The sequence below is a fragment of the Lepidochelys olivacea genome (genome assembly GCF_965140295.1).
Source record: "Lepidochelys olivacea isolate rLepOli2 genome assembly, chromosome: 6".
In the NCBI taxonomy this organism is placed as follows: Eukaryota; Metazoa; Chordata; order Testudines; family Cheloniidae; genus Lepidochelys; species Lepidochelys olivacea.
The window spans coordinates 5,436,453-5,452,664 of record NC_140416.1 but is presented as its reverse complement, the minus strand read 5'-3'; the positions used below and the strand labels follow the sequence as shown (position 1 = coordinate 5,452,664).

General features: G+C 49.5%; 1 protein-coding gene across 2 annotated transcripts in view; it reads left to right on the top strand.

Moving 5' to 3' along the window:
* FBRS (fibrosin) overlaps window positions 1-13,965 on the top strand; it is a 31,918-nt gene extending 17,953 nt beyond the window's left edge. For both annotated transcript variants that reach the window (XM_084629844.1, XM_084629843.1), the window contains 5 exons: window positions 10,415-10,547; window positions 10,865-10,948; window positions 11,114-11,197; window positions 11,729-11,948; window positions 12,302-13,965. In XM_084629844.1, the coding sequence (XP_084485970.1) occupies window positions 10,415-10,547; window positions 10,865-10,948; window positions 11,114-11,197; window positions 11,729-11,948; window positions 12,302-12,956 (1,176 nt within the window). In that variant the 3' untranslated portion in view covers window positions 12,957-13,965. The remainder of the gene's footprint in view (window positions 1-10,414; window positions 10,548-10,864; window positions 10,949-11,113; window positions 11,198-11,728; window positions 11,949-12,301) is intronic.
* The last annotated feature ends 2,247 nt before the right edge of the window (window positions 13,966-16,212 follow it).

Here is a 16,212-nt window from a genome sequence, read left to right as displayed (position 1 = left end):
TATGTATAGTTGGGATTATGTTTTCTAATGTGCATTTGCATTATCAACGTTGAATTTCAACTGTCATTTTGTCGCCCAGTCACCCAAGTTTTGTGAGATTCCTTTGTATCGCTTCGGAGTCTGCTTTGGACGTAACTATCTTGAGTAATTTTGAATCATCTGCAAATTTTGGCACCTCACTGTTTACCCCTTTTTCCAGATCATTTCTGAATATGTTGAACGGCACTGGTCCCAGTACAGACCCCTGGGGGACCCCACTATTTACCTCCCTCCATTCTGAAAACTGACCATTTATTCCTACCCTTTGTTTCCTGTCTTTTAACCAGTTACTAGTCCATGAGAGGACCCTCCCTCTTATCCCGTGACAGCTTAGTTTGCTTAAGAACCTTTGGTGTGAGGGGCCTTGTCAAATGTTTTCTAAAAGTCTAAGTACACTATATCCACTGGATCACCCTTGTTCACATGCTTGTTGACCCCCTCAAAGAATTTTAGTAGATTGGTGAGGCATGATTTCCCTTTACAAAAGCTGTGTTGACTCTTCCCCAACAAATCATGTTCATCTATGTGATTGATAATTCTGTTCTCTACTGTAGTTTCAAACAATTTGCCCAGTATTGAAGTTAAGCTTACCAGCCTGTAATTGCCAGCATTGGCTCGGGAGCCTTTTTTAAAAATTGGCGTCACATTAGCTATCCTCCAGTCATCTGGTACAGAAACTGATTTAAATGATAGGTTACAAACTACAGTTAGTAGTTCTGCAATTTCATATTTGAGTTCCTTCAGAACTCTTGGATGATACCATCTGGTCCTGGTGACTTATTACTGTGTAACTTATCAGTTTGTTCCCAAACCTTCTCTATTGACGTCTTAATCTGGGATAGTTCTTAAGATTTGTCACCTAAAAAGAATGGCTCAAGTGTGTGGATCTCCCTCATATCTTCTGCAATGAAAACCAATGCAAAGAGTTAATTTAGCTTCTCCTCAATGTCCTTGTCTTCCTTGTGTGCTCCTTTAGCACCTTGATCCTCCAGTGGCCTCATTTTTAGCAGGTTTCCTGCTTCTGATATACTTAAAAAATATTTGGCTGTTAGTTTTTGTGTCTTTTGCCAGTTGCTCTTCAAATTCTTTTTTGGCCTGACTAATTATATTTTTACACTTTATTTGCCAGAGTTTATGTTCCTTTTTATTTTCCTCATTTGACGTCCAACTTTTAAAGTATGCCTTTTTGCTTCTAACTGCTTCTTTTACTCTGTTTAACCACGGTGGCATTTTTTGGGCCCTCTTACTATTCTTTTTAATTTAGAGTATACATTTAATTTGAGCCTCTGTTGTGTTTTTAAAAAGTTTCCCTGCAGCTTGCAGGCATTTTATTCTTGTGACTGTTCTTTTCAATTTCAGTTTAACTAGCTTCCTCATTTTTGTGTAGTTCCCCTTTCTGAATCTAAATATCACTGTGGTGGGTTTCTTTGGTATTCCTCTTCCTTCCTTCCTTCCCACCCCACCCCTGGATGTCAAATTTAATTACGTTATGGTCACTGTTACTGAGTGGTTCAGTTATAGTCGCTTCTTGGACCAGATCCTGTGTTCCGCATAGGACTATATCAAGAATTGTCTCTCCCCTTGTAGGTTCCAGGACTACGTGCTCCAAGAAGCAGTCATTAATGGTGTCTAGAAGTGTTATTTCTTCATCCCATCCTGAGGTGAATGTACCCAGTCAATATAGGGATAGTTAAAATCCCCCATAGTATTGAAGGTTTTTTCTATTTTAATAGCTTTTTTAATCTCCCCGAGCATTTTACAGTCACCATTCTGGTCCAGTGGTCGGTAATATATCCAGGGCCGTCCTTACCCATACGCAAAGTACGCAGCTGCGTAGGGCACCCGGAAATTTGGGGCACCACATTTCCTGGTGCCCTGCGCAGCTGCGTGCTGCTCCAGCCCCTGCCCTGCCCAGCTCCGCCCCCATTCCCCTGAGCTCCGCAGCAGGGCAGGGCTTGCACTCACCGGCGGCAGGAAGTGCAGTGACCCGGCCCCAGCCATGCCTCTGGTGAGTGCTGGGGGGTGGTTCCCCCCTCCCCCCGTCCCCCAAGGGCCCCAGAATTGCTAGGGATGGACCTGAGTTTATCCCTACTGCTATACTTTTATTACTCAGCATGGAATTTCTATCCATAGAGATTCTATAGCAAAGTTTATTTCATTTAAGATGTTTACTATATTTGACTCTGTGCTTTCTTTCACATATAGTGCCACTCCTCTACCAGCATGACCTATTCTGTCATTCTGATATATTTTGCACACTGGAATTACTTTTGTCCCATTCATTGTCATTGTTCCACCAAGTTTCTGTGATGCCTATAATATCAATATCCTCATTTAATACCGGGCACTCAAATTCACCCATGTTAGTATTTAGACGTCTACCATTTATATACAAGTACTTATAAAATGTGTCACTTTTTAGTTGTCTGCCTTCATGTGATGTACTTCAACGGGACTCCTTTTCATTTGACTTAAAAGAAAAGGAGTACTTGTGGCACCTTACAGACTAACAAATGTATTTGAGCATAAGCTTTCATGAGCTTGCGAAAGCTTATGCTCAGATAAATTGGTTAGTCTCTAAGGTGCCACAAGTCCTCCTTTTCTTTTTGCGGATACAGAATAACACGGCTGCTACTCTGAAACTTTTCATTTGACTGTTTCTCTTGCGTTCCTACCTGTACTTTATCAACTTCTATTCTCTACTCTTTACTAGAATATAGAGAGTTCCAGTTAATAGATCCTCCCCATGGGATGTCTCTGTCCAAACCATGTGCTCCTCTGCACCTGTTGGCTTTTCTCCAGCCCTTAGTTTAAAAACCTCATTGGTGACTCTCTCAGCTGTTTTGAGCACCTTTGGACAAGGAGAGAGGTGAATTAAATGCCTTCCAGTAAGATAATTTGGTCTTCCCAGTCAACCTTCCAGTAGTGTCCCATCTTGAAAGGGCATGGAAACGTGCCAGTGGGTAGCATTTAATGGTCCGAGTGATAGGAACACCTCTCTGAGGGATATACAGCGATTCTGTTCCCCAGAAGAAGCAGGCACAAAAGCAGAACCTGGAACATCTGTGTCTTGTGCAAAACTCTCTGGAGTTTAGTAGCACCTCTTTCTCTGTGGCTTTGATGGCATGCAAGATAATTTTAGCCTCAGCCACCTCATGGGAACTATGAAGAAACTCCACTGAACAGTGCAAGGCAGCAGGTTCATTACACCATACAACCATGATATTCTTCCATCAGTTCTTTGCATGTTGGAGCGTTGTCCCTGCAGTGTACACTGTTAACTCATCCTTCATGCAAGTACGAGACTGTAGCTTCTTCATTGTGAAAGTGGAGATGTTTGTGGAGTCAATTATTTTGTATCAGACAGGGGCAGTATCTCCTTTCTGGTAATATTGTTAATTGATTCCCCCTCGTACGTGTCAAACATGAGCTGGAGTTTATCATAGGTCCAGTATTTTCTCTGTAGCTTCATAATGAAATGTTCAGCCAAATCTTGGCAGGTGTTACCAGGCTCTGGTTTGTCAGGACCTTGTACCTCAGCCATACCATCTCTGATTGCTATGCTGAATGGCCTCTGCTGGCGTAAGGCACCAGTCATGTTGTCAGTAGGTGCTGGCTGAGGAAGCCCAGATGAGATGTGCTTTAGTTTGCTTCTTGTCTGGTACATATGCATTGTTCTATCACGTTCAAATGTAGATTGTGGTACCACGAAGAACTCGTACGTTCCCAAAGTCTCATGTAGATCAACAAGCTGCGATCTGGACGCAGCCAGGATATGAGCAGACAATGACCTGTCTGGTTAGCCTTTCACGCTGACTTCCTTCTTGCGTTTGAGCACAGCTTTAGCCTACTGTTCTTGATTGGAGCCTATAGATTGACACGGTCTTGGATAAGTGTTTGGGTTTTGAAGTCTTTATGCACGTCGTGGCCCACAGTATTCATTTGACCGAAACCTTTAGCTATATCATCCCTGAAGGCTGTTATTCCTGAGCTCCAGTCTGTTATATGTAAATGGATTGCCAGTGCAAGTAAGCTCATCATGTAGCTTTACAGTTACCCCTTCTTGGCATTTAACAACACCTAACGAATCCAGATGGTGCTTGGCTACTTCTGGGGAAATCATCCCAGCCATGCTTAATGTTTCGTTCGAAATTGGATGGAGTCCTGTCATTGTGAGGAAAACCCAGAAAAGAACATTTGGATGCTGTTATGCCCACCAATCCCCCCAGTGCCTTTCAGTGCTCTGTTTTCTTGTTCTAGTTTTTTGTCTGAATCAAGTGCACAGAAGGGAACTGGCGACCTTTTAACAACCCAAATTCCTTTTCTAAATTCCTCCCTAAATACATCTCTTATTTCAGCAAGGAACTAGGCAACCGTTGCAGAATATTTGGATACTTTAGATGTATTCAAGTAGGCAGGGCCTGATGAAAGTCATTGTAGGGTACTTAAGGAACTAGCTGAAGCAATCTTAGACCATTAGCAATTATCTCTGAGAATTCCTGGAGGAAGGGTGATCTCCCAGAAGAATGGAGGAGGACAGCCACAGTACATATCTTTAAAAAGGGGAACAAAGAGGACCCGGAGAATTGTAGACCAATCAGCTTAACTTCAATACCTGGAAAGATACTGGAACAAATAATTAAACAATCAGTTTGTAAGCACCTGGAGGATAATAGGGTTATAAGGACTAGCCAGCATGGGTTTAGAACATAAGAATGGCCATACTGGGTCAGACCAAAGGTCCATCCAGCCCAGTATCTTGTCTATTGACAGTGGCCAATGCCAGATGCCCCAGAGGGAGTGAACCTAACAGGTAATGATCAAGTGATCTCTCTCCTGCCATCCATCTTCACCCTCTGACAAACAAAGGCTAGGGACACCATTCCTTACCCATCCTGGCTAATAGCCATTAATGGACTTAACCTCCATGAATTTATCCAGTTCTCTTTTAAACCCTGTTATAGTCCTAGCCTTCACAGCTTCTTCAGGCAAGGAGTTCCACAGGTTGACAGTGCGCTGCATGAAGAACTTCCTTTTATTTGTTTTAAACCTGCTACCCATTAATTTCATTTGGTGGCCCCTAGTTCTTATAGAAGGGAACAAGTAAATAACTTTTCCTTATTCACTTTCTCCACACCACTCATGATTTTAGATACCTCTGTCATATCCTCCCTTAGTCTCCTCTTTTCCAAGATGAAAAGTCCTAGCCTCTTTTATCTCTCCTCATATGGCACCCGTTCCAAACCCCTAATCATTTTAGTTGCCCTTTTCTGAACCTTTTCTAATGCCAGTATATCTTTTATGAGGTGAGGGGACCACATCTGTACGCAGTATTCAAGATGTGGGCATCCCATGGATTTATATAAGGGCAATAAAATATTCTCCGTCTTACTCTCTATCCCTTTTTTTTTAATTCTTCCTAACATCCCATTTGCTTTTTTGACTGCTTGTGCACGCTGTGTGTATGTTTTCAGAGAACTATCCACGATGACTCTAAGATCTTTCTTCATTAGCTGTAGCTAAATTAGCTCCCATCATATTGTATGTATAGTTGGGGTTATTTTTTCCAATATGCATTACTTTACATTTATCCACTTTAAATTTCATTTGCCATTTTGTTGCCCAATCACTTAGTTTTGTGAGGTCTTTTTGAAGTTCTTCACAGTCTGCTTTGGTCTTAACTATCTTGAGCAGTTTAGTATCATCTGCAAACTTTGCCACCTCACTGTTTACCCCTTTCTCCAGATCATTTATGAATAAGTTGAATAGGATTGGTCCTAGGACTGACCCTTGGGGAACACCACTAGTTACCCCTCTCCATTCTGAAAATTTACCATTTATTCCTACCCTTTGTTCCCTGTCTTTTAACCAGTTCTCAGTCCATGAAAGGAGCTTCCCTCTTATCCCATGACAACTTAATTTCCATAAGAGCCTTTGGTGAGGGACCTTGTCAAAGGCTTACTGGAAATCGAAGTACACTATGTCCACTGGATCCCCCTTGTCCACATGTTTGTTGATCCCTTCAAAGAACTCTAATAGATTAGTAAGACATGATCTCCCTTTACAGAAACCATGTTGACTTTTTTTCCCAACAATTTATGTTCTTCAACGTGTATGATAATTTTATTCTTTACTTTTGTTTCAACTAATTTGCCTGGTACTGACGTTAGACTTACCAGTCTGTAATTCTCAGGATCACCTCTAGAGCCCTTAAATATTGGCATTACATTAGCTATCTTCCAGTCATTGGGTACAGAAGCTGATTTAAAGGACAGGTTACAAACTATGGTTAATCGTGCCGCAATTTCACGTTTGAGTTCTTTCAGAACTCTTGGGTGAATGCCATCTGGTCCTGCTGACTTGTTACTGTTCAGTTTATCAATTAATTCCAAAACCTCCTCTAGTGACACTCCAATCTGTGACAATTCCTCAGATTTGACACCTACAAACAATGGCTCAGGTTTGAGAATCTCCCTAACATCCTCAGCCGTGAAGACTGAAGCAAAGAATTCATTTAGTTTCTCTGCGATGCCTTTATGTTCTTTTAAGTGCTCCTTTTGTATCTCGATCGTCCAGGGGCCCCACTGGTTATTTAGCAGGCTTCCTGCTTCTGATGTACTTAAAAAAAAAATATTTTTGTATTATCTTTTGAGTTTTTGGCTAGCTGTTCTTCAGACTCCTTTTTGGCTTTTCTAATTACATTTTTACATTTAATTTGGCAGTGTTTATGCTCCTTTCTATTTACCCCACTAGGATTTGACTTCCACTTTTTAAAAGATGCCTTTTTATCTCTCACTGCTTCTTTGACATGGTTATTAAGCCACGGTGGCTCTCTTTTAGTTCTTTGACTGTGTTTTTTAATTTGGGGTATACATTTAAATTGGGCCTCTATTATGGTGTCTTTGAAAAGTGTCCATGCAGCTTGCAGGGATTTCACTCTAGTCACTGTATCTTTTAACTTCTGTTTAACTAACCCCCTCATTTTTGCATAGTTCCCCTTTCTGAAATTAAATGCCACAGTGTTGTGCTGTGGAGGTGTTCTTCCCACCACAGGAATGTTAAATGTTGTTATATTATGGTCACTGTTTCCAAGTGGTCCTGTTATAGTTACCTCTTGGACCAGATCATGCACTCCACTCAGGATTAGATCAAGAGTTGCCTCTCCCCTTGTGGATTCCTGTATCAGCTGCTCCAAGAAGCAGTCATTTAAAGTATCGAGAAATTTTGTCTCTGCATTTCGTCCTGAGATGACATGTACCCAGTCAATATGGGGATAATTGAAATCCCGCACTATTATTAAGGTTTTTATTTGGTAGCCTCGCTAATCTCCCTTAGCATTTCATCATCACTATCAGTGTCCTGGTCAGGTGGTCGATAATAGATCCCTACTGTTATATTCTTATTAGATCATGGAATTATTATCCATGGAGATTTTATGGAACATGTGGATTCATTTAAGATTTTTATTTCATTTAATTCTACATTTTCTTTCACACACAGTGCCTGCATTTTCTCCTACAGCTACCTAGGTTAATGACAGGGTTTTTGTTTAAATCAAGAAGTTTTGATTATAGTTTAATTTAAAGGTTTTAAAGAATGGCAAGTATACCTCCTCCCCTTTCCAAACTCCCTCTCGAAACTCCCTGGTCGCAAAGCACCCTAGTGGCTTTCTCAAGCCCTGGTGTTCTTGATAGCCCCGCCCTCTGACTGAGCCTCAGTCAATGAACTGAGACTTCTAGATTTCAAACCTTGTTTAGAAGCTCACAGCTTCCAGCTGCTGGCCACAGCACGTGGTCCTTCAAACAAACAAACACAAGCTCAGCACACAGCAAGTAACCCCCAAACACAAACCCACACTACAGACAGCCACTTACCCCAAGGGTCCCATATTTGCTCCTCCTTCCCCTGAAGAACTCCCTCTCAAAACTCCCTGTTCGCAAAAACAAATAATGCCAAACCAAACTAATTTCCTTCAAGATGTGACCTATCTTGATTTTTAGTAAGGCTTTTAATATTGTCCACCGGACATTCTCATACACAAACTAGGGTAATGTGGTCTAGATGAAATTACCATGAGGTGGAAAGATTGTAGTCAAAGAGTAGTTATCAGTGGTTTGCTGGCAAACTGGGAGGGTGTATTTAGCGGTGTCCCACAGGAGTCATTCTTGGGTTTGATACTATTCAATATTTTCATTAATGACTTGGATAATGGAGTGGAGACTATGCTTATACATTTTCCAGATGTCACCAAGCTGGGAGGGGTTGCAAGCCCTTTGGAGGACAGGATTAGAATTCAAAACAACATTGACAAATTAGAGAATTTGTCTGAATTCAACAAGATGAAATTTAATAAAGATGAGTGCAAGGTACTTCACTTAGGAAGGAAAAATCAAAGGCCCAATGTGGGGAATAACTGGGTGGCTGCACTGCTGAAAAGGATCTGGGGGTTAGAGTGTGTTACAAATTGAATGAGTCAAGAAGGTGATGTAGCTGTGGAGAAGGCTAATATTGTTCTGGGGTGTATTAACAGGAGTGTCATATCTAAGACAAGGGAGGTAATTATCCCCCACTACTCTGCCCTGGTGAGGCCTTAGCTGGAGCACTGTGTCTAGTTCTGAGTTCTGCGCTTTAGGAAAGATGTGGACAAATTGGAGAGAGTCCAGAGGAGAACAACAAAAATGATTAAAAAGTTTTAAAACACCTGACCTAGGAGGAAAGGTTAAAAAAACTGGTCATGTTATTCTTGAGCAAAAAGTCAACTGAGAGAAGACTTGCTAACCATCTTCGAGTAGGGTAAGGGCTTGATCAGTTGTTCTCCGTGTCCACTGGAGCTAGGACAAGAAGCAATGGGCTTAAACTGCAGCCAGGGTGATGTAGGTTAGATATTAGGAAAAACTTTCTAACGCTAAGGGTCGTGAAGCTCTGGACCGGACTTCTGAGGGAGGTTGTGGAATCCCTGCCACTGGAGGTTTCAAAACGGGTTGGACAAACCCCTGTCTGCGATGGTCCAGGTTTACTCCGTCAAGGGCACCAGAACCTTTGTAGAAGTGGGCAGGGGAGAGGGCAGGCGACATATAACTGTGGGTAGTGGGGAACTACAGTTGAAAGGGGTTTTTTTGGCAGGGGGTGGGGGGCATGTGACCACCTCAGCAAGCTGTCCTGCTGCTTCCTTCCTCCCTGGGCTGCAGGGACACCTGGAGAGTGCAGATGCCAAGGGCAGCACTGTCTCTTTGCTGCAGGGCATCCCACCCCGAGGTGTCCCAAGAAATCTGGGGGTCCACGTAACCCCGCATGCCCCCCGACATGTCGCCTCTGGAAGGCCAAAGTGGATTCCTGTGCCCCTTCTCCCCTAAGCCTTGCACTCCCCTTCTGCACCCTCTCCCCATGTGGAACCCCTTGCCCTCCAGGCACTTGGTAAAGCCAGTCTTCTACCTCCAGCACGGAGATCGCCGGGACCCAGCCACATAGCCTGTCCCCCTGCCTTTCCTACCAGCCAGCACCTGCAGCACCATGATCAGCGCCTCTGCTGGTGCTTCTCCAGGCTTGCCTGATGCTGGCAGTTTGTGGATGGAGCCCAGTGACTTGTGACTGGATGTCTTAACCAGCGCCCCATTACACCTCTTTTCGTGTAATAATCCAGGCTGATAACAACGATGATCGACACCACTGAACTGCTTCTCTTTTGCTGATGACGCCAAATCAATGGGAAGCTCTCCTTCCCTCTCTCGTAACCTTAGAAAAACGAATCCGGTCTTCTGGTCTGAGCATTAACTGCTACCACGGCATTGTCAGGCGAGGGCCCCAGTTTCACTTGTGGGGGGCTGCATGTTTCACATCCCTGGGTTAAAGTAGAATTAAAAAACCCCTTGGGTTTATCAATATTTTTCAATAACCCAAGACTAAATAATTGTTCTAGGTCTGACCCGTTGTGTGCGGGGAGAAAGGGCTTTTGAATGATACCCCACTCGACCCATTGCTGCTGACGTATTATCAAAACTTCCACCAACCAGAGGACCAAGAGCTGGGGGGACTGTGAGCCCATCACAGAGGGTGACACCCGTGAAATGAGGATTCTGTAGATTTTTTTTTTTTTTTTTTTTTACGAATCCGATGACCCCTCCTTCACCTTTCTGCCATTAACTTTCCCCAGAATTACACGTGCTCCCAGACTGTCAGCTCTGGCCCATGGTTCCCAGAACTCCAGGAGGGCCCGTTCCCTAGCACCGAGGAACGTGAGCCCGGGGACTGATGCCATATGGAGCCCTGGGGAGTAACCTTGGGGGCGACCCTGCCTGGGTGGGGGTGGGCTAGATGGGTCCTGTGAGATGCAGTTAGGTCCCCCCCTTTGCTGACCTCCTTTCTCCCCTCTCCCCAGCTGATGCAGGGTGATCCCCACAAGCTGGATTTCCGGAACGACCTGATCACCTGCCTTCCTGGCACAGGGACCTTTGGAAGTCTGGCTCATGGCCAGGAGCTCACACGCCCCGCCACGCTCTTTACCCCCGCAGGTCAGCGCCTTCCAGGCCCCAAGATCCTGCAGCCACTGCCCCCCTCCCAGCCCTGGGTACCCAGGTTATTGGGAAAACTGGGCATAAGAGTGCCATGGGAGTTGGAGGCCTATCTGGGGGAGGGGATACTGGGCTGGTGGGGGACGTGGGGGCATTGGAGCCGATTGTGGGAGGGAAGAGACAGGCGACCCAGGGGCTGTGGGGGGTTGGGGCTCAGGCTGGGGGCGGGAGGGAGGGAGATGATCTAGACAAGGGCTGTGGGCCCAGTAGGGATGAACTCCTCTCAACCAATCTAATGCTCTTTCTGTCCTCCACAGGGGCTGTCCATCCAAGCTCTGGTGCCTCCTTTGGGCCCCCCAGCGCGCCACACAGCTCTTTCCTGGGCCCCAGCACACACCTTGGTAAGAGCTGGGGGTGGGGTACAGGGCACCAGGACTAGGCATGGAGTCAGGGGCTGCACATGAGGCACGTGGGCTGTGCTGCCCACGCCGGGGGTGGGGCATGAGGGCCCCGAGGGGCATTGCTGCGCCCATTCACCCCTCCCTTTCCTCCTCCTTGCTTTTCAGATCCTTTCAGCCGCCCCACCAGCTTCGCCGCGCTGGGGGCGCTCTCCAACGGGGCCTTCGGGGGCCTGGGGAACCCCGCCTTCAGTGAGTAGAGGGGGCGGGGCCACAAGCATGAGGGCGGACTCCAGTGCTGGGAAGGAGGGAGGACTGTTCTGTGCCCCATGTGGGGCGACCCCTCAGGGCCGAAGCCCACCTGGGAGGGAGCAGGACCTGCGTGGTGAGAGGCTGGGGGCGGAGCCGGTGAGGGAAAAGTTGTGGAGCCGGGTGAGCTCTCGGGAGTGAGACCCCCATGTGAGAGGAGGTGGGGCCTCAGTGAGCCCTGGGGAAGGGTTCGGGGCGGCACTGTGTCCAAGAGGGACAGTAATTGCCCAGGAACAACCCTGGGGCAGGGCCCGTGCTGGAGCCTGAGGGGCGGGACCTATTCTCAGAACCTCTGTAAGCTAATCCCCTATGGAATAAGGCAGGGCCTGGATAGGGAAGGGACATGGGGGTGGGGCCTCCCTTGGCGGGGGTGGAGCCTACGTAGGGAGAGCCCTGGGGATGGAGCCCACTTTGGGAGCGGCGGAGTTAGGTCCTTTCCAGACTCATGTTCTGGTCTCTGTGTTCCCATCCCAGACTCCAGCTCCATGTTCGGACAGAAGGACAGCCCTGGGGCTCAGGCCTACGGCAGCCCCCACGACCCATGGAACCGGCTGCACCGCACGCCCCCCTCCTTCCCCACTGCCCCCGCCTGGCCCAAAGGGGGTGCTGGTGATGCAGCTGAGCGTGGACCGGCCCAGCACGAGAAGGAGCCGGACAAGCGGGAGGTGCCTGCCATAAAGGACGAGAAGGACAGGTATGAGGTGGGGGCAGGCCAGCTGGGTGGGTAGGGGTCAATGTAAGAGGGCCGGGGATGAGGGTTGCAGGGCTGGCTGAGGATTGTTGGGGGGTCAGGGTGGGATCGGTCAATGAGGTCCAGGTGCAGGAGCGGGGACTGATTCTGGGGAAGGGGGGGACGGGCTGGCTGGAGATTGGGAGGGGATCGGGGCTGGTGTGGGGGAGGAAGGAGATGGAACGGCTAGGGATTGAGGAGGGGGATGGGATGGCTTAGGAATGTGGGGGGATCAGGGACTGAGGAGGAGGGAGACGAGATGGAGATTGTGTTGGCCTCAGCCCAGTTCGTGGCACTAACCCCCAGCTCTGTTCCAGGGACACCCTTTTCTCCAGGCCGCCCCCTCGTGCTTCGCCAGTGCCCCTCCCCACTAAGCACCCTGCATCCCTGGGGCTGGAAGACGGCCCCATGCGAGCACACAGTGAGCCAGGCCGGGAGCAGCGTTACGGCAGCCCAGTGGGGGGCCGGGCTTCACGCTCACCCTACCCTGACCCTGCCCTCAAGAAGGAGGTGAAGGTGAAGGAGGAGCCGGAGCTGGGTGTCCTAGAGGGGGCACTACGGGCGGGCGGGCCCTTCCCCGGGGCTCTGCATGTCTCCCACCCGTTGGGGGCGCTGGCTGTCTTCGAGCGGCCGCAGGGCTCCCCGTATCTGGTGGCTGGGCCGGCCCCCGGTGCCCCCTATGCTGCCCTGGAGGCCTGGCGGGAGCCCTACGCCCTGCCCCGCTATCTAGAGCGCGAGCTGCCCGAGGACTACGAGCGCGCACGACTCTATGGGCTGGGCCCGCACCCCCCGGGGCTGCTGGCCTACCCCCGGCATGCCACGCTGCTGGCCAAGGCCCAACCCCCAGAGGGGTTGCTTGGCGCCCCTCCGCCCCTCATCCCTGCCGTGCCCGGCGCCCGGCCCAGCTCCCCCCGCCGTGCCCCGGACCTCCGTGAGCTCACCACCGCCTACAAGGACCGGGACTCCAGATAATGATGCCTGTGGGTCCCAGGCCCTGGCATCAGAGATGGCATAACCTCCCCACACTGGGCTGGCTAGGATCCCCCCCACCCTGCCATTAGGGGCAGAATTCTCCCCTGCCCACCCCAGCATCAGGGGCAGCATGTCCTCCCCACGCCAGGCCAGTCAGCATCCCTCCCACCTAGCATCAGCACTGGTATCCACTCCCCCCAACGTGGCATCAGGTGCAGGATCCCTGCCCCCATCCCTTGGACTGGCCAGGATCAAGGGTGAGAGCGCTGAGGAAACTGCCCCCCTCCCAGCTGCTACACACGGTCAGAAGGGATGGGAGGCAGGACAGTGGGGTTCAGGGTGTGGCTGTGCCTCCCCATCTCCCCCTGGCCTGGCTGGGTCCAGGCGAAGGAGGGTTGGCATTGCGTGCCCCACGTTGTCCCATGGAGAGGGCTTGGGGGAGGAAGACCAGCTGTCGGGGTGTTCTCTACTGGACTGGTGGGGTTTAGATCTGGGTTGTTGGGATCATCCCAGGGCGGGTGGGGGTTAGAGGTGTGGGTTAAAGGGCGATTTCCCCAAGCTCATGGGGTTTCAGGGCAGGAGTCGGGCTTCAGGTTCCCCAAATCTCCCCATAAGTGGGGATTTTGGGGGGGTGTCTTGCTTTGCTCCCCTGTGGACTGGGGGGAGGGGGCAGGAGTGGAGCTGGGCCCCCCAGCCTAGTGTAAATAGGTCCCTGCTACCCTCAGGTGAGCTGGATTTTGTACATTTATACCAGGTTTGAGGTGGTGATTTTAAAGGATCCCTCCCGCCCCTCTTCTCTCCCCTCATTTTTAATGTACTGCGCTTTTTTCTATTTCTGTATCGACGTTGTGACGCTCCCCTCCCTCTCCCAACTGGACCTGATCGGAAAGGGATAACACGGCTGCAGGGGAAGGGTAGTGGAGACCCCCGCCCCTTGCATTGGACACTGCCGGTTCCTCCCCTTCCTCTCCCCCCCTGTTTAATTAAACCCCAGATTGGTGCTTCTGGATGGATTACTCTTTGTGATTTCTTCTACCTGGGGACGGGTCAGGGATCCGAGTTATAATCCATGGCAGCAGGATCTGAACATGCCAGTGATTAAATATTCAGGCCCAGGGCTGGGAGTCTCTGGGGAGGAGTGGGCAGCTGGTGCCTTGATGCAGTAAAATGAGGGAGGCCATATGCGGGCTGATCCTGGGGTTCAGGCCCCAACCCAGGACACCTGGGTTCCATTCCTGGCTCCATTGCAGGCTGTGGGTGACCCTGGGCACGTCCTTAAATCTCTCTGGGCCATATCTGTAAAACGGGGAGAATTGTTCTTCCCTTTGTCGATTTAGATTGTGAGCTTCTTGGGGCGGGGACTCATATTCTCTCTCTCTGCGACACCCAGCACAATGGGGGCCCCAGTCTCAGTTGCAGTCTGGGCAGCACCCTCCACAATGGGAGCCCTGATCCATTTAGGGAGGGATTTGGGCAGAGCCTGGGGTGCTGGCAACCCCAATCCCGTGCAGGGTGAGGTCCATGTAGCCCCCAGCATGATAGGGCCATGATCCTGTGTGTGACAGATCTGTGCGGCCCCTGGTGTGATGCGGCCCCAATCCTGTGCAGGGATAGATCCGTGCAGCCCCAGTCTTGTGCAGGGAGGGGTCCGTGCAGCCCCTGGTGTGACATGGCCTCAAACCTATGTGGGGAAAGGGCCGCACGGCCCCTGGTAGATTGCAGCCCCAGTCCCAGTTAGGGAGGGGTCCCCACTGCCCCGGATGCAACAGCAGCCCTGATCTGCGTCGGAGAGGGGTCTGCATGATTGCTGGTATGCCAGCGTTCCTTTACAGCTGGAAAGACTCTCCCTCCCCCAGCTCTGGGAGGCTGCCGGAGCATTCTCCACCCAAGACCATGCTCCCCATCCCTCCTGTTCCACTAGTACAAAACTACAAGGGGACTGAAGCCCCCTGATTCCCTGCCCCATCCTTTGCAGGTAAGATCCACTGGCACCTGCCCCTAGATTTTCTCTGTGCTTCACTCCCGTGGCAGTTGCATTTTGGCAGGGCCGTGCCAGTGCATTGCAGGGGCGCTTGGCACGTGGGTGCTCTTTCTCTCTCCCCAAGAGCCTGCTACAGCAAGCAGAGTACAGGAGCAGCTGTGGAAGCCTGCAGCACTGACCAGGCCAGTAGGAGGTGCTTTATTGCTGGGGAAATGGTGACAGCAGAGAGGTCTGGGTATTTCTAAAATGAGGGGCTCCTCTCCCAACTACCAGCTGCTGACACAGCCCTGACCCTGAGCTTCCTCCATGTTGGGCATGCTCCAACCCAGAGCCAATCATGTTTAAGTGAGGTTCTGTATACAGAAGGAATGAAATAGGGTTGGTGGGAGGGCTGGGAGCTAAGACTCTTGGGTTCTATCCCCAGCTGTAGGAGGGGAATAGCATCTATTGATTAGAACATGGGGCACTGGGAGCCTTAAGGGTTCAGCAAATGGAAAAAATGCTCCATGTTACAGAGGATTACTAACAATTATCTATTGCAGTCAGGATGGGGCGCTCTACAGCCCAGGAGCTTATTCCTGGCCCCAAGAGTTTAGAATGGGCCTGCACTATCGCGGTGCAACAGCACTCCCGAGAATGGATAATTATCATTCGCAGTGCGGGGGACTTGTGACCCAACAGAACCTGAGGCTAGGGGTAGGGATGCCTCCTGTTGTGCAGTGATATGCTGACCCATTTCCCCCAGCAGATAGAGCCAAGAGCAATAAGGGAGTGAAGGGGGTGTTATTCATACTGAACAAAGCCTGTTCAAATGGGAACAAAAAAGAACCCAGATCTCAAGGACTAGGGGGAAGATGAGCCCTAATGGACCCTGCTCTGTTAATTCAGAGGGAAGCAGGATGTTCGTGGAAAAGTTGCTGGATGGTTCAAGTGCATCTGACTGCTGTCCCCAGGGGGCAATAGTGAGACAGCAGAGGGAATGGATTTGTTTGCAATGTATGATTTGATAGCATCCTATTACCTTGAAATGGGATTTGAAAAGCTACTTTTCTGTCTACATACATCCTTCTCTCTCCACCTATGCCCATGCGTGCCCCTTCCTCCCTGCACATATCCCTCCTCTTCCACATCACCCATCAATCCTTATCCACACTCCTCTATCACTGCCTCCCTCCACATCCACACTGCTCCATCCACACCCACCTAATCTGTCCTTCTGAATACATCCAGTCCATCCATCCCCATATACTGGCTGTCTGTATCCATCCCTTCCCA